Source organism: Armigeres subalbatus, chromosome 3, assembly GCF_024139115.2.
Source record: "Armigeres subalbatus isolate Guangzhou_Male chromosome 3, GZ_Asu_2, whole genome shotgun sequence".
Taxonomy (NCBI): Eukaryota; Metazoa; Arthropoda; class Insecta; order Diptera; family Culicidae; genus Armigeres; species Armigeres subalbatus.
The window spans coordinates 150,168,673-150,187,048 of NC_085141.1; the positions used below are offsets into that span (position 1 = coordinate 150,168,673).

Here is an 18,376-nt window from a genome sequence, read left to right on the forward strand (position 1 = left end):
TTAGCCAGTCAGCCAGTCAGTCTACAGAATCAAATTGCAAATCAGTCCCGAAACGATGCAATGCTTTGATGAAGTAAATATTGATTTGATTAAATTTTTGGTAATATAATTTTATCATAATTCCTTCAATTAGGTAGTTTCCTAGGTAGTAAGTTTTCACCAATATTTAGCCTCTTTGGATTTTGATAATGACTTATAGTGATGCTAGGTCTTCAATCGATATTTAATAAAGTTTTATCGCTTTTTCTCAAATTCCTGCTTATTTTCAAGTGTTTGTTCAAAAAAGTCTTACGAGCTGTAAATAATTTTCTTTAATTTTATCAACAATCCTTACTGCTTTTACAATAAATATTCTGGTAAAATTGCGAAGAATCCAGAAGAATGCTTCCATATTTTCAGGAACTTTTATGAAGTCTATACTGTTAGATCGTTAGAAGGAACAAACAAATTAGACATATGCACATTATTTAGGTAATTTTGTTTTAAATGGCTCATCAATGAACCATTTTGTAATCTTTTAAATATGTTTTCCCTGTATCAACGGTTTCGTGCAATACAGGCACAACTCGAGATCTGAAAATGTTCAGAAACAACGTTAAAAAATCTTTCATATTTCGACTTCCATGGATATTTTGGCATGTCTTGGTTCATCAGGATTACTCGTATATGTTTCAATTGAAAACTAAAAAAAAAAAAACAATAAATTAGAGGTATACAATTTTTTCGAAAAATCGACAAATGTTGATGCATTGTGAATATCGACCTGAGTCTTTGTCCAGTGTTACTTCATACCGTTTTCTGTGCTTTGCGAGTTGTGCCAGTATTGCACGAAACCGTCGATATGTGCACTTTTCATTATTTTCCTCCCACATAGCTTCTGGGGTGCAATCAATATCTCAAAACCTTTCCGACTAAACAGCAGTTAGAACTATCGAAAAGCCTACCGGGAATTTATTTTGTCGACTAGAGTGGTCTGGTCACCCTGCTGTAAGCACCCTCAAAGCAGGCGATTCATTCCCAGTCGTCGGCCCAAGCAATCTCTTTCGTCATGCGCTCTAGTGGCCCTGAAAAGGGCCTTTTTATTGTTTGTCGTCTGCTGCACTGCGCTGCGTTCACCGCTCGCCACGGATCCGACGAGCAAGCTGGATGTCCTTGGGCATAATGGTGACACGTTTCGCGTGGATGGCGCACAGGTTGGTGTCTTCGAATAAACCGACCAGATATGCCTCGCAAGCTTCCTGCAGAGCCATTACGGCCGAGCTCTGGAAGCGCAGGTCGGTTTTAAAGTCCTGGGCGATTTCGCGGACCAAACGCTGAAAGGGAAGCTTGCGGAGTAGCAGCTCGGTGGACTTCTGGTAGCGACGGATTTCACGCAGGGCGACAGTGCCCGGCCGGAAACGGTGTGGCTTTTTGACCCCACCGGTGGCCGGGGCACTCTTGCGAGCTGCTTTGGTTGCCAGCTGCTTGCGGGGGGCCTTTCCACCGGTTGACTTCCGGGCGGTTTGCTTGGTGCGAGCCATAGTCGGTTACTTGGTTGGATGACTCTGCGGCGTGCTGTGCTCCTGTTCAGAAATACCCCGCTGACAGCTGGTTTTGTGCAAATTCCTTACCCTACCAAGCCCCGCCCCGCTCGTAACGGGTGCGTAATCGGTCGACTACGAAAAAAGAAAAAACCTGGAAATTATGCTTCAGCAGACACACACACGCATTGGCTTCAGCAGACACACACACGCATTCCAGTTCGAGACAGCAACACGTACGGACGTGTTTTTTTGCTCGCGCATTTTTTTCGTAGTGTTTTTCTCGTTCTTTCGCTGTTTACGTTTTCGCTTGTCGCGTTGGCGTTATTTTCTCCCGGACCCGTCATGGGAGACTCGGTAGCCGATTCGGTCGCTGGAAAAGTGCCTAAGCGCACTGCTCTTGGAGGCGCGGGTAACCCTCCAAGCAGCTTTTGCAGAGCAACGTGTTCTCGCCGTTGCCGCTTGATGACGCCGGCAATCCGCCGAAAAGAGGAAGAAGCAGCAATCGCAGCTGCCGCAGGTGCAACCGGAGCGGAAGGAGAAGTGCCCGCCCGTGTTTGTGAAGGGCGATCCGCCGGATTTACGCCCAAAATTCGCCAGCTGATCGCTAAGGGGCTGAAATGTACTTTTCGGCTCTGCAGCGAGGGCGTGAAAGTGATGCCGGCCAACAGGGACCATCATCAATCCGTCGTGGAGTTCCTCGAGGTCCACAAGTATGAGTACTACACTCATGACCACCCCGGCACGAAGCCGCTCAAGGCTTTGCTGCGAGGACTTCACGACATGAAGGAGGAAGAGCTCCAAGCAGAGCTTGAAAGTTGCGGACTGAAGCCAGTAGCCGTCCACAAGATCGCTCGTCACGACAAGGCGAGGAAATATCGCGACCAGCTTTACCTGATCCATCTGGAGCACGGCTCCACTACCTGGAAGGACCTGAAGCTGGTTGGCGTTATAAATTACACCGTCGTTGACTGGGGAGCGATATCGGCCAGTGCACCGCGATGTCACGCAATGCACCAACTGCTTCAATTTCGGGCACGGCACCAGGAACTGCCGCATGAAGCCGCGCTGCAACAAGTGTGGCGAACCCCATCCGACTGACGAGTGCGACAAAATGGAGGTGGCCGATCCCAAGTGCGCCAACTGTGGCGACAAACATCAGGCCACCACAAAGGGCTGCCCAAAGCGAGCCGAGTTCCTGGAAATCCGGAAGAAGGCTTCCACCAGGACCATTCCGAAGAAGAACCGTGTTCCTGTAATCAACGAGGTGAACTTTCCAGCCATCCCGGCTCCCCGTCGTGTGATTCCAATACTCCCACCGCTACAGCCGCACAAGCGACTGGCAGCGGCAGCTGCATCGGTCCAAGCTCCAGCATCGTCGGCACCATCCACCAGCGAATGGCCCCGCTTCCTCCTCCTGGGTTCCGTCGGCAGTCGGAGAACGAAGCCGTCCCACCGGAAGAATCTGCCCCGCTGTACACTCCGGAGCAACTGATGCCGATCTTCGCGCAGCTCGCCACTCGACTGCGCGGCTGCAAAACCCGATTCGACCAGGTCTTCACACTTGGCATGTTCATCATTGAAAATGGCTGCTAGGGTGGGCCTGGTCAACTGGAACGCTTGCTCGCTAAAGAGCAAAACAATCGAGCTGAAGGATTTCCTTGAGGAGAAGGAAATAGACGTGGCGTTCAAAAACCGGAGGTGAACATCAACATCCCGGACTTCCGCATCGTGCGACTCGACCGGCCGACCAGGGGAGGTGGTGTGGCCATCGCTCTTCGCTACAACATCAACTGTCGTCTGCTTCCAAGCTTCCAGCTCAGTGTCATCGAGGCCATCGGTGTCGAAATCACCACTTCGGTCGGCACAATCGCGCTCATCGCGGCGTACTGTCCAACGCAAGCCAAAGCCGGCGATGGATCATCGGCTGCCCTTCGGAGGGACATCGTCAAGCTGACGCGGAGGCAAGGCCAGTATATCATTGCCGGCGACTTGAATGCCAAACATCAAGCCTGGGGCAACAGTCGCGGCAATCGAAACGGCACCATCTGGAGCAACGACATGGAGGAAGGCCACTACACGATCCTGAGCCCGGATTCCCCCACTCGGCTGAGTCGGTCCGGTGCCCACGCAACGCTCGACCTCTACGTAACAAACCTGAGTGACCACGTCTCGCAGCCGGTTGTATACCAGGAGCTCAGTTCGGATCACTATCCGGTGGTGGCGGAACTGGGCTCCTCGGTCAATCGGCACCAGCAGTTACGGCGGAACTACCACCGAGTGAACTGGCAGCGTTTCCAGCAGTGCGTCGATAACACCGTCGACTACGAGGTGCGTCCGGAGACGCCGGAAAGTATCGACCGCCAGCTGTGCGCTATCGAGGAGGCGATCACGGCGGCCCGAGAGCAACACGTACCGACGGCTCGGCAGGTAAGCAACTCCTTAAACATCGATACACTCACCAAAGATTTGATTCGATTGCGGAATGTCACTCGCAGGCAGTTTCAGCGTACTGGACTGCCTGAGCTTAAGGCACGCTGCAATCGAATCACAAAATTATCAAGGCCAGAATGGTGGACCTCAAAATAACGACTTCTCGAATAAGATCCGCACTCTCCCAGATTATGCTAAGCCGTTCTGGAAAATGACCAAAATTCTAAAATCCAAGCCTCGGCCCATTCCACCTTTGATCCCACTAGACAATAATGGCTCGAAGGATCGCTTGATAACTCCTGCAGAGAAGGTCGCTGAAATAGGTCGTCACTTCGTCAGCTCACACAATCTTGGGCAGAACATCACCAGTCCTCACGAAGCAGCCGTCAACGAGCATGCAAACAACATCCATTTGATTCCCAACGACTTCTCGGAGGAGTTGGAGATCTCAGGTGGCGAATTGACGGCCTATATCAAATCGTCGAAGAACATGAAGGCCCCAGGCTTCGACAGCATCCTGAATCTCGAGCTCAAACACATGAGTGCTCCGTTCTTTGAGATCTTTCCGCTGATCTTTAATCAGTGTCTCCATCTCATCTACCTCTCATCCTGGAAGTCTGCCAAAGTCATCCCCATCCGAAAGCCTTGGAAGGATCCTTCCTCTCCGAAAAGATATCGCCCCATCAGCTTTCTCTCAAGGGTATCCAAGCTATTCGAAAAGCTATTCATCACCGGTTACTTGAGTCTGCCGAAAATCTCAACATCTTGCTCGAGGAACAGTTTGGTTTCCGACGCGGTCGGTCAACTGTACACCAACTGACCCGAGTTACCAACGTCCTCAGACGGAACAAATTTGTCTCGAAAACATCCGCCATGGCCTTACTCGATGTCGAGAAGGCATTTGACAATGTATGGCATGATGGCCTGGTGTACAAACTACAACGCTACAATCTTCCCAGCTACCTGGTGAAAATCATCAACAATTACCTGTCGGCAAGGACATTTCGGGTCTCAATCAGCGGAGCGAGTTCCAATGCGCACAACATCGTCGCAGGCGTCCCCAGGGCAGTATCCTCAGGCCCCTGCTTTTCAATCTGTTCACCTCCGACATGCCAGAACCTCCAGAAGGCGGCATTCTGTCTCTGTTCGCAGATGACACATCCATCGTCTACAACGGTAGAGTGATCAGAGCGCTAGTGGCAAAACTCCAACGAGGCCTGGATGCCCTGACAGAGTACCTCACCAGCTGGAAGATCTGTATCAACGCGGCGAAGACCCAGGTCATCATTTTCCCCACTCCAAATCCCTAAACTTGTTCCGCCTGGGGACTGTAAAATCATCCTCAATGGCACGACTGTGGAATGGGCCAATGAGGCCGACTACCTTGGCTTGACCCTCGACAGCAAGCTTATTTTCAGGCAGCAGGTTGACAAAACGGTGACAAAGTGTAACGTCTTGTTGAAACTACTGTACCCTTTGATCAACCGCCGGTCGTCATTGTCCCTGAAAAATAAGCTTGCTGTCTACAAGCAAATCATCCTCCCTGTGATCGAATACGGCATGCCGGTCTGGGAGAGCTGCGCTAAAACCCACCACCTCAAACTTCAACGGGTCCAAAACAAATTCCTGAGGATGATCCTCAACACCCCCAGGACAAGAACATCCGAGGTCCACCGTCTGGCCGGAATAAAAACCTTACATGAACGCTTTGGTGAGTGTAAAGAAAAGTTTAGGGTCCGTTGCTTGCACTCGGACCAACAAGCGCTTAGGGCGCTAGTTCCAATCTAGGTTATCAAATTTTTATTGTAAATATTAGTGTACATAGTAGTTAGGTTATCAAATTTTAAAAAAACACTAGCGCCTCCTGAAGGCCGTCATGATACATTATATTTAAAAAATTAAGTAACAACATAATAATAATAATAATAATAATAATTAAAATCGAAGTTGGAGGGCCAAGCCGGCCGATCACTGTACATGTTAAAAATAATTGTAGAACAAAAATTGTGTAAATAAAGAAGAATTTTACTACTACTACTACTACTACTACTGTGAGATTGTAGCAACTACCGCGCAATCACATTGCTGAACGCCGCCTACAAGGTACTCTCCCAAATTTTATGCCGCCGACTAACACCAATTGCAAGAGAGTTCGTGGGGCAGTACCAGGCAGGATTTATGGGTGAACGCTCTACCACAGACCAGGTGTTCGCCATACGTCAGGTATTGCAGAAATGCCGCGAATACAACGTGCCCACACATCATCTATTTATCGACTTCAAAGCCGCATATGATACAATCGATCGGGACCAGCTATGGCAGCTAATGCACGAAAACGGATTTCCGGATAAACTGATACGGTTGATCAAGGCAACGATGGATCGGGTGATGTGCGTAGTTCGAGTTTCAGGGGCATTCTCGAGTCCCTTCGAAACGCGTAGAGGGTTACGGCAAGGTGATGGTCTTTCGTGTCTGCTATTCAACATCGCTTTGGAGGGAGTAATACGAAAGGCAGGGATTGACACGAGTGGTACGATTTTCACGATGTCCGTCCAGTTATTTGGTTTCGCCGACGACCTTGATATGATGGCACGTAACTTTGAGAGGATGGAGGGAGCCTACATCAGACTGAAAAGCGAAGCTAATCGAATTGGACTAGTCATCAACACGTCGAAGACGAAGTACATGATAGGAAGAGGCTCAAGAGAGGTCAATGTAAGCCACCCACCACGAGTTTCTATCGGTGGTGACGAAATCGAGGTGGTTGAAGAATTCGTGTACTTGGGCTCGCCGCCGTACCAAACTGACTATCTACAAAACGCTTATAAGACCGGTAGTTCTCTACGGGCACGAGACCTGGACGATGCTCGTGGAGGACCAACGCGCACTGGGAGTTTTTGAAAGGAAAGTGCTGCGTACCATCTATGGTGGGGTGCAGATGGCGGACGGTACGTGGAGGAGGCGAATGAACCACGAGTTGCATCAGCTGTTGGGAGAACCATTCATCGTTCACACCGCGAAAATCGGAAGACTGCGGTGGGCCGGGCACGTAGCCAGAATGTCGGACAGTAATCCGGTGAAAATGGTTCTCGACAATGATCCGACAGGAACAGGAAGGCGAGGTGCACAGCGGGCAAGGTGGATCGATCAGGTGGAGGACGATTTGCGGACCCTCCGCAGACTGCGTGGTTGGCGAAGTGCAGCCATGGACCGAGCTGAATGGAGAAGACTTTTATGTGCAGCACAGGCCACTCCGGTCTTAGTATGTTAATAAATAAATAAATCATGGGGACTATTGAGAACGCTCACGCCTATGCTAACGCACTTGACGTCAATACACACAACCAGGCTTGTAAAATGTCATCTGCATGTCATTTGACTAATTTGCTCATAACTTTCTTTAGAAGCAAAATTTATTCCATAATTTTGAATGTACTCATAACGCTTGAGTAGGGTTATATTTTTGTCCAAGGGTACATTGCTCTAAGTATAACATCAAAGGCTGGAGAGTGAAAACTCTCCAAAATGTCACGTGTCATTTGGCATAATGTCATTTGAATGACATTTTGCCTCCCACGCCCCAGATTACATATTTACAGCAAAGTCTCGTTAGACAAAGTTGTAGGCCCATTTAACCGCTATAAGTTCGTCATACAACATGAATTGATAGCTACCTTCTGAAACAAGTTCTGGGAAAATTATACAAACGAATGCAAATGACATTTGACAACACTGCCGACACAACATCGACTTCAAGGGTGGCTACCTCACCACCCGTCGATCGCAAGCTATGATAGTAACCTCGGGGTGAGCAAAGTGTTCACTGCATCACAGGTGCCCTTACTGCACTCGTTGGTTTTGTTCAAGACGCCACCACCGCTGCAGTTTCGACATAATCTGTTGAGATGCTGTGTTCACCGCATTCCATATAGCTTCCTCCCGGCACATCCTCTCGACGAGGTTGTCCGGGGTTGTATCCATACCACTAATGAGCAGCATGGCATTGCGTTCTACCTCGAATCATGGAGCAAGCATGGAGTGCATGAGCGTGAATCAAGTGTTTGGGTGAGCATACAAGTCAGACTCACACGGTATGAGAGAGGCGGGCATACAAGTCAGCCCCACATGGCATGAGAAGGGTGGGCACACAAGTCAGACCCACACGGCATGACAGAGGTGCAGCAGAGTATGTACGGTGTGTTTGAGGGTGCAATAGAGTGAGCACCCAAGTCAGTGTGAGCGAGAATGAGCGAGTACGTTTAGTACTGCCACCCCAGAAGTAGTACTGGGAGGTAGTTCCTGGGGGAAACGATGGCGGAGCCCAAGGGAGTTTAGTCGTCGGTATTACCGGTACGGTCGAGTCCGACACTCCAGTACACATCCGTGTGGTAGTTTGGCAACTACAATGCACGTGTGCTGGGTTAGTGTGTAAATGCATTGTGTTGTGTGTTGTTGTTGTGTAACGGTTGTAAACGGTAAAACGTTACTACTGCTACCACTACTACTACTACTACTACTACTACTACTACTACTACTACTACTACTACTACTACTACTACTACTACTACTACTACTACTACTACTACTACTACTACTACTACTACTACTACTACTACTACTACTACTACTACTACTACTACTACTACTACTACTACTACTACTACTACTACTACTACTACTACTACTACTACTACTACTACTACTACTACTACTACTACTACTACTACTACTACTACTACTACTACTACTACTACTACTACTACTACTACTACTACTACTACTACTACTACTACTACTACTACTACTACTACTACTACTACTAGGTAGGCGGTCGACTAGGAGGAGTCCCCCATGGTGTGTGGACTTCTCCTTTTCGCCTAACTGCGTTTTCCCCGTCCAGTCCAGCCCAGGACTCTACTACTAACTATCAGTCAGTCAGCCAGCCAGCCAGTCAGTCAGTCAGTCAGTCAGTCAGTCAGTCAGTCAGTCAGTTAGCCAGTCAGCCAGTCAGTCTACAGAATCAAATTGCAAATCAGTCCCGAAACGATGCAATGCTTTGATGAAGTAAATATTGATTTGATTAAATTTTTGGTAATATAATTTTATCATAATTCCTTCAATTAGGTAGTTTCCTAGGTAGTAAGTTTTCACCAATATTTAGCCTCTTTGGATTTTGATAATGACTTATAGTGATGCTAGGTCTTCAATCGATATTTAATAAAGTTTTATCGCTTTTTCTCAAATTCCTGCTTATTTTCAAGTGTTTGTTCAAAAAAGTCTTACGAGCTGTAAATAATTTTCTTTAATTTTATCAACAATCCTTACTGCTTTTACAATAAATATTCTGGTAAAATTGCGAAGAATCCAGAAGAATGCTTCCATATTTTCAGGAACTTTTATGAAGTCTATACTGTTAGATCGTTAGAAGGAACAAACAAATTAGACATATGCACATTATTTAGGTAATTTTGTTTTAAATGGCTCATCAATGAACCATTTTGTAATCTTTTAAATATGTTTTCCCTGTATCAACGGTTTCGTGCAATACAGGCACAACTCGAGATCTGAAAATGTTCAGAAACAACGTTAAAAAATCTTTCATATTTCGACTTCCATGGATATTTTTGCATGTCTTGGTTCATCAGGATTACTCTTATATGTTTCAATTGAAAAACTAAAAAAAAAAAAAAAACAATAAATTAGAGGTATACAATTTTTTCGAAAAATCGACAAATGTTGATGCATTGTGAATATCGACCTGAGTCTTTGTCAAGTGTTACTTCATACCGTTTTCTGTGCTTTGCGAGTTGTGCCAGTATTGCACGAAACCGTCGATATGTGCACTTTTCATTATTTTCCTCCCACATAGCTTCTGGGGTGCAATCAATATCTCAAAACCTTTCCGACTAAACAGCAGTTAGAACTATCGAAAAGCCTACCGGGAATTTATTTTGTCGACTAGAGTGGTCTGGTCACCCTGCTGTAAGCACCCTCAAAGCAGGCGATTCATTCCCAGTCGTCGGCCCAAGCAATCTCTTTCGTCATGCGCTCTAGTGGCCCTGAAAAGGGCCTTTTTATTGTTTGTCGTCTGCTGCACTGCGCTGCGTTCACCGCTCGCCACGGATCCGACGAGCAAGCTGGATGTCCTTGGGCATAATGGTGACACGTTTCGCGTGGATGGCGCACAGGTTGGTGTCTTCGAATAAACCGACCAGATATGCCTCGCAAGCTTCCTGCAGAGCCATTACGGCCGAGCTCTGGAAGCGCAGGTCGGTTTTAAAGTCCTGGGCGATTTCGCGGACCAAACGCTGAAAGGGAAGCTTGCGGAGTAGCAGCTCGGTGGACTTCTGGTAGCGACGGATTTCACGCAGGGCGACAGTGCCCGGCCGGAAACGGTGTGGCTTTTTGACCCCACCGGTGGCCGGGGCACTCTTGCGAGCTGCTTTGGTTGCCAGCTGCTTGCGGGGGGCCTTTCCACCGGTTGACTTCCGGGCGGTTTGCTTGGTGCGAGCCATAGTCGGTTACTTGGTTGGATGACTCTGCGGCGTGCTGTGCTCCTGTTCAGAAATACCCCGCTGACAGCTGGTTTTGTGCAAATTCCTTACCCTACCAAGCCCCGCCCCGCTCGTAACGGGTGCGTAATCGGTCGACTACGAAAAAAGAAAAAACCTGGAAATTATGCTAGCAGACACGCATCATTCCAGTTCGAGACAGCAACACGTACGGACGTGTTTTTTGCTCGCGCATTTTTTCGAAGTGTATTTTCTCGTTCTTTCGCTGTTTACGTTTTCGCCTGTCGCGTTGGCGTTATTTTCTCCCGGACCCGTCATGGGAGACTCGGTGGCCGATTCGGTCGCTGGAAAAGTGCCTAAGCGCACTGCTCTTGGAGGCGCGGGTAACCCCTCCAAGCAGATTTTGCAGAGCAACGTGTTTTCGCCGTTGCCGCTTGATGACGCCGGCAATCCGCCGAAAAAGAGGAAGAAGCAGCAATCGCAGCTGCCGCAGGTGCAACCGGAGCGGAAGGAGAAGTGCCCGCCCGTGTTTGTGAAGGGCGATCCGCCGGATTTACGCCCAAAATTCGCCAGCTGATCGCTAAGGGGCTGAAATGTACTTTTCGGCTCTGCAGCGAGGGCGTGAAAGTGATGCCGGCCAACAGGGACCATCATCAATCCGTCGTGGAGTTCCTCGAGGTCCACAAGTATGAGTACTACACTCATGACCACCCCGGCACGAAGCCGCTCAAGGCTTTGCTGCGAGGACTTCACGACATGAAGGAGGAAGAGCTCCAAGCAGAGCTTGAAAGTTGCGGACTGAAGCCAGTAGCCGTCCACAAGATCGCTCGTCACGACAAGGCGAGGAAATATCGCGACCAGCTTTACCTGATCCATCTGGAGCACGGCTCCACTACCTGGAAGGACCTGAAGCTGGTTGGCGTTATAAATTACACCGTCGTTGACTGGGAGCGATATCGGCCAGTGCACCGCGATGTCACGCAATGCACCAACTGCTTCAATTTCGGGCACGGCACCAGGAACTGCCGCATGAAGCCGCGCTGCAACAAGTGTGGCGAACCCCATCCGACGGACGAGTGCGACAAAATGGAGGTGGCCGATCCCAAGTGCGCCAACTGTGGCGACAAACATCAGGCCACCACAAAGGGCTGCCCAAAGCGAGCCGAGTTCCTGGAAATCCGGAAGAAGGCTTCCACCAGGACCATTCCGAAGAAGAACCGTGTTCCTGTAATCAACGAGGTGAACTTTCCAGCCATCCCGGCTCCCCGTCGTGTGATTCCAATACTCCCACCGCTACAGCCGCACAAGCGACTGGCAGCGGCAGCTGCATCGGTCCAAGCTCCTGCATCGTCGGCACCATCCACCAGCGAATGGCCCCCGCTTCCTCCTCCTGGGTTCCGTCGGCAGTCGGAGAACGAAGCCGTCCCACCGGAAGAATCTGCCCCGCTGTACACTCCGGAGCAACTGATGCCGATCTTCGCGCAGCTCGCCACTCGACTGCGCGGCTGCAAACCCGATTCGACCAGGTCTTCACACTTGGCATGTTCATCATTGAAAATGGCTGCTAGGGTGGGCCTGGTCAACTGGAACGCTTGCTCGCTAAAGAGCAAAACAATCGAGCTGAAGGATTTCCTTGAGGAGAAGGAAATAGACGTGGCGTTCATCACCGAAACGCACCTAAAACCGGAGGTGAACATCAACATCCCGGACTTCCGCATCGTGCGACTCGACCGGCCGACCAGGGGAGGTGGTGTGGCCATCGCTCTTCGCTACAACATCAACTGTCGTCTGCTTCCAAGCTTCCAGCTCAGTGTCATCGAGGCCATCGGTGTCGAAATCACCACTTCGGTCGGCACAATCGCGCTCATCGCGGCGTACTGTCCAACGCAAGCCAAAGCCGGCGATGGATCATCGGCTGCCCTTCGGAGGACATCGTCAAGCTGACGCGGAGGCAAGGCCAGTATATCATTGCCGGCGACTTGAATGCCAAACATCAAGCCTGGGGCAACAGTCGCGGCAATCGAAACGGCACCATCTGGAGCAACGACATGGAGGAAGGCCACTACACGATCCTGAGCCCGGATTCCCCACTCGGCTGAGTCGGTCCGGTGCCCACGCAACGCTCGACCTCTACGTAACAAACCTGAGTGACCACGTCTCGCAGCCGGTTGTATACCAGGAGCTCAGTTCGGATCACTATCCGGTGGTGGCGGAACTGGGCTCCTCGGTCAATCGGCACCAGCAGTTACGGCGGAACTACCACCGAGTGAACTGGCAGCGTTTCCAGCAGTGCGTCGATAACACCGTCGACTACGAGGTGCGTCCGGAGACGCCGGAAAGTATCGACCGCCAGCTGTGCGCTATCGAGGAGGCGATCACGGCGGCCCGAGAGCAACACGTACCGACGGCTCGGCAGGTAAGCAACTCCTTAAACATCGATACACTCACCAAAGATTTGATTCGATTGCGGAATGTCACTCGCAGGCAGTTTCAGCGTACTGGACTGCCTGAGCTTAAAACACGCTGCAATCGAATCTCAAAAATATCAAGGCCAGAATGGTGGACCTCAGAAATAACGACTTCTCGAATAAGATCCGCACTCTCCCAGATTATGCTAAGCCGTTCTGGAAAATGACCAAAATTCTAAAATCCAAGCCTCGGCCCATTCCACCTTTGATCCCACTAGACAATAATGGCTCTAAGGATCGCTTGATAACTCCTGCAGAGAAGGTCGCTGAAATAGGTCGTCACTTCGTCAGCTCACACAATCTTGGGCAGAACATCGTCAGTCCACACGAAGCAGCCGTCAACGAGCATGCTAACAACATCCATTTGATTCCCAACGACTTCTCGGAGGTGTTGGAGATCTCAGCTGACGAATTGACGGCCTATATCAAATCGTCGAAGAACATGAAGGCCCCAGGCTTCGACAGCATCCTGAATCTCGAGCTCAAACACATGAGTGCTCCGTTCTTTGAGCACCTCTCGCTGATCTTTAATCAGTGTCTCCGGCTTAGCTACTTCCCATCGTCCTGGAAGTCAGCGAAAGTCATCCCCATCCGGAAGCCTGGGAAGGATCCTTCCTCCCCCAAAAGTTATCGACCCATCAGCCTTCTCTCAGGGTTATCCAAGCTATTCGAAAAAGCTATTCATCATCGGTTACTTGAGTCTGCCGAAAATCTCAACATCTTGCTCGAGGAACAGTTTGGTTTCCGACGCGGTCGGTCAACTGTACACCAACTGACCCGAGTTACCAACGTCCTCAGACGGAACAAGTTTGTCTCGAAAACATCCGCCATGGCCTTACTCGATGTCGAGAAGGCATTTGACAATGTATGGCATGATGGCCTGGTGTACAAACTACAACGCTACAATCTTCCCAGCTACCTGGTGAAAATCATCAACAATTACCTGTCGGCAAGGACATTCCGGGTCTCAATCAGCGGAGCGAGTTCCAATGCGCACAACATCGTCGCAGGCGTTCCCCAGGGCAGTATCCTCAGGCCCCTGCTTTTCAATCTGTTCACCTCCGACATGCCAGAACCTCCAGAAGGCGGCATTCTGTCTCTGTTCGCAGATGACACATCCATCGTCTACAACGGTAGAGTGATCAGAGCGCTAGTGGCAAAACTCCAACGAGGCCTGGATGCCCTGACAGAGTACCTCACCAGCTGGAAGATCTGTATCAACGCGGCGAAGACCCAGGTCATCATTTCCCCCACTCCAAATCCCCTAAACTTGTTCCGCCTGGGGACTGTAAAATCATCCTCAATGGCACGACTGTGGAATGGGCCAATGAGGCCGGCTACCTTGGCTTGACCCTCGACAGCAAGCTTATTTTCAGGCAACAGGTTGACAAAACGGTGACAAAGTGTAACGTCTTGTTGAAACTACTGTACCCTTTGATCAACCGCCGGTCGTCATTGTCCCTGAAAAATAAACTTGCTGTCTACAAGCAAATCATCCTCCCTGTGATCGAATATGGCATGCCGGTCTGGGAGAGCTGCACTAATACCCACCACCTCAAACTTCAACGGGTCCAAACCAAATTCCTGAGGATGATCCTCAACACGCCTCCAAGAACATCCGAAAACCTTACATGAACGCTTTGGTGAGTGTAAAGAAAAGTTTAGGGTCCGTTGCTTGCATTCGGATCAGGCTCCAATTAGGGCGCTAGTTCCAATCTAGGTTATCAAATTTTAAAAAACACACCAGCGCCTCCTAAAGGCCGTCATGATACATTATATTTTAAAAATTGAGTAAAAACATAATAATAATAATAATAATAATAATTAAAATTGAAGTTGGAGGGCCAAGCCGGCCGATCACTGTACATGTCAAAAATAATTGTAAAACAAAAAAATGTGTAAATAAAGAAGAATTTTACTACTACTACTACGGAAATTATGCTAGCAGACACGCACACACGCACACCACAGCATTATGACCGGTCGCGGTAAGGGTGGTAAGGGACTCGGCAAAGGAGGCGCCAAACGCCATCGGAAGGTGTTGCGCGACAACATCCAGGGCATCACCAAGCCCGCCATCCGTCGGCTGGCTCGCCGTGGGGGGGTCAAGCGTATCTCCGGGCTTATTTACGAGGAAACCCGCGGTGTGCTAAAAGTGTTCCTGGAAAATGTCATCCGGGACGCTGTCACCTACACCGAGCACTCCAAGCGCAAAACGGTCACCGCCATGGATGTCGTCTATGCTCTGAAGCGCCAGGGACGCACGCTGTATGGCTTCGGTGGCTGAGCGCACCCGTCCACGCCCGACAATAACCCAACGGCCCTTTTCAGGGCCACCGAACAACTAGGCCAAGAAGAAAGGGATTGCGCGGTCGCAAGAGAGAGAGAGCGTGTCATAATAATAAAGAATTATTGGCAGTGGCTGGTTCTCGACCCGCCGCTACCAGCATCCGGGCGCTATCGTATATACGCAAACAGCCGGCATGAGTTACCCGCCTGTATGGCCGAAAGACGATCTAACGCGGGTTTGCTCAAAATTAGGAACTTCTTATGGAAAACTATTTGGTACCGATGAAGGTGCCTAATTTTGGGAGATCGAACCTTAGACGCCTTTCGCCGTACTGATTTCAGAAAGTTAACTCCTGGTGTGCCGCTGTAAGTACGCTCAAAGCAGGCCATTCATTGGTATTGCATGCTAGCCGTACTACAATGCTACCGTATCTTCGATGGCTCGCAACTGCTGGAACATGGGGCTTTTCTATGCCTGCCCCATTGCACACAAATAGGATACAGTGTGCTGTATCCTAGAAGTCGAACTCCAGCCAGCGGTAAATACCCCTCTCCTCTTGGGATCCAAAGTGGTAGCCCTGAAAAGGACTGATTGGTTTGTGTTTGTATCGGGCCTCTACCTCTTCTTACCATCAGCGGCGGTGGCCTTCTTCGGCACACACACACACACACACAGCCCGAACAGGTGTAATGGTGTGCAGCTGCTGGACTGCCTGACCCGGTCGAGACTGACAGTAGTCCTGGACTGGGGAAAAGGAAAAGTCCACCAACGAGGAGACACGCGCACAAGCCGGTCTCGTTCATCGTTGGCGCGCACTCTCTGGCCAGGCGCAGCGCACGGAACAGCCAGAGCTGACTGACTGATTGACCGGTGGCAATCCCAAAGGATACAGTCATGCCCAAAACATCCTCGAACCGGGCCGAAAATCAAACTGGAAGATGATTTCGTTCGCGACAGCGGTAAATACCTCTCCTCTTGGGATCCAAAGTGGTAGCCCTGAAAAGGACTGATTTTGCTTGCGGTTCGCGATTGATGATCATGATCATCGACGGTGTCGGGCCTTTACTTCTTCTTACCACCACCAGCGGCAGCCTTTTTCGGTACAGCAGCGGGAGAAGAAGCTTTCTTGGCGGCGGAAGCAGCTTTCTTTGGTGGCGGCGATCTGGTTTTCGCGTGTTTGGTGGCCTTCTGCTTGACGGTAGCAGCCTTTCCCACGCGTCCACTCGCGGCGGTGGCGCTTTTCTTGGGCACTGCCACCTTCTTCTTCTTCCTCTGTTTCGCTGCCGTCTTCATGGTGGTGTCATCTTGGACTTTTGCTTTCCGGCTGGTGTGACTAGCAGCGTCCGCAGCCGCCGTTGCCTTCACCAGCTTGAACGATCCGGAAGCACCCGTTCCCTTGATTTGGACAAAGGTGCCCTTCTCGACACCGCCCCGGAGAGCCTTCCGGAGGAATGGAGCCAACTTGACGACATCGCACTTGTAGTTGGCCCCGATATACTTCTTGATGGCCTGCAGGGACGATCCGTGGCGTCCACCTTTCAACGTTTCGATGGCAGTGGTCACCATTTCCGACATCGGTGGATGGGTCCGTGGTAGTTTCGGCTTCGGTTTAGCTTCTCCCGACTTTTTCTTCGTACCAGCGCGTGGTGAAGCAACGTTGGATGCGATTGCGTCGGTCGTCGTGACAGCGGCAACTTCAGACATCTTGCTACTGTGATGCGGCGGGTAGTCGTACGTGGTCGATCGAAATCAGCAGAATGAGTGCTGGCAACACATTTTCGAAGGTGGTGCGCGATTTATGATGTCTGTGTTAGGGATGGGCAATCACGAATCCGTGAATGGCTCTGGCCATTTCGGACCGTTCCAGCAAATTGAAATCGACCCATTCGCCGGTTACGAGAGGCTTCCGATCGGTTTGGTCAACCAGTGGTCAAGCTCTGTCGGTACACTCGCCGCCCAGCGGACTCCGTCCGGGTTTGTTGTTCGAAATGGTCCCATCCAAATCGATTCTCCGCGCAGTGCGATGAAATTCCAAACCCCGACGCATAAGAAATCCGGCTCATTTATCGACATTTCAGAGTTTCACACACACACACACACACACACACACACACACACACACACACACACACACACACACACACACCTCGAGGCATTATGTAAAAATATGTTAATAACGAAAAATGGAATAAAATTATTGTATACGAAATACGGAATGACAAAAATCGAAATACGGCCCGTCAGCTTTAGTATTAACTCGGAAATAAAAGGAGTAATTCGAAAAATGAAGCTAGTTTGACATGGGCGCCTTCGAGGAGGCATGGATTAATTTTGAAATTTGAAAACCTAACTACTTATTTACACGAATATACGCAATAGTCAGAGATCCTTGTAGAAACTCGGGCGCAACTTTCCAGCGTCACGAATTCACGAACCAACAGCACGATGCGTTTCAATATCTTGTCCATCGCTTGTCAGTTGAAGGAGTTGCCGAACAGTACCACCAGAAGCTGGACGGGCGGACAGATTGTGGGAAAATATCCACGAAGCTGTGAGTACAACAGCGCAGGAAGCGTTAGGCACTGCACAGCGACGCCAACGAAATGGTAGCAAGGGTCTGAAGAGAAACGAATCCACCGCAGAGAAAAAGGCAACACGAAGAGAGTGTGTGATAGGTGATGCGCAGGAGAGCATGGATAGAAACGATATGCGGAGGTTTTACGCAACTGCCAATGGCGCGGGGCATTGCGGACGAAGTGTCATTCTTGTCGACTATAGTTCGAGACAGCAGCACGTACGGACGTGTTTTCTTTCCAAGTGTTTTTCTCGTTCGTTCGCTTTCGTTCGTTTTCGCTTCGTCGCGTTGGCGTTATGTGCTCCCGGACCCGTCATGGGAGACTCGGTGGCCGATTCGGTCGCACTGCTCTTGGAGGCGCGGGTAACCCCTCCAAGCAGCTTTTGCAGAGCAACGTTGCCGCTTGATGGCGCCGGCAATCCGTTGAAAAAGAGGAATAAGCAGCAATCGCAGCTGCCGCAGGTGCAACCGGAGCGGAAGGAGAAGTGCCCGCCCGTGTTTGTGAAGGGCGATCCACCGGATTTGCTGCCGAAAATCCGCCAACCTATGGGAAAGGGCCTCGAGTGCACGTTCCGGCT

The 18,376-nt window shown here is 50.0% G+C and overlaps 3 protein-coding genes across 3 annotated transcripts; 1 reads left to right on the forward strand and 2 right to left on the reverse strand.

The window, feature by feature from the left end:
* Positions 1–794: 794 nt before the first annotated feature.
* On the reverse strand, positions 795–10,538 carry LOC134222046 (uncharacterized). Its single transcript, XM_062701195.1, has 2 exons — positions 10,065–10,538; positions 795–1,527 (listed from the first exon to the last, which is right to left on the reverse strand). The coding sequence occupies exons 1-2, from the start codon at positions 10,466–10,468 to the stop codon at positions 1,113–1,115; spliced, it is 819 nt and encodes a 272-aa protein (XP_062557179.1). The 5' UTR covers positions 10,469–10,538; the 3' UTR covers positions 795–1,112.
* A 4,365-nt stretch (positions 10,539–14,903) lies between these two features.
* Positions 14,904–15,235, forward strand: LOC134219977 (histone H4-like). Its single transcript, XM_062698893.1, has one exon. The coding sequence runs from the start codon at positions 14,909–14,911 to the stop codon at positions 15,218–15,220; it is 312 nt and encodes a 103-aa protein (XP_062554877.1). The 5' UTR covers positions 14,904–14,908; the 3' UTR covers positions 15,221–15,235.
* Positions 15,236–16,285: 1,050 nt separating this feature from the next.
* LOC134222047 (histone H1-II-like) lies at positions 16,286–16,927 on the reverse strand. Its single transcript, XM_062701197.1, has one exon. The coding sequence runs from the start codon at positions 16,925–16,927 to the stop codon at positions 16,286–16,288; it is 642 nt and encodes a 213-aa protein (XP_062557181.1).
* Positions 16,928–18,376: the final 1,449 nt, after the last annotated feature.

Coding starts and splice junctions, on each gene's coding strand:
- LOC134222047 (XM_062701197.1), bottom strand. CDS start 16,927: ATGTCTGAAGTTGCCGCTGTCACGACGACCGACGCAATCGCATCCAAC.
- LOC134222046 (XM_062701195.1), bottom strand. CDS start 10,468: ATGGCTCGCACCAAGCAAACCGCCCGGAAGTCAACCGGTGGAAAGGCC. Junction 1,528..10,064: donor CGTCGGATCCGTGGCGAGCG/GTGAACGCAGCG, acceptor TCCAACCAAGTA/ACCGACTATGGCTCGCACCA.
- LOC134219977 (XM_062698893.1), top strand. CDS start 14,909: ATGACCGGTCGCGGTAAGGGTGGTAAGGGACTCGGCAAAGGAGGCGCC.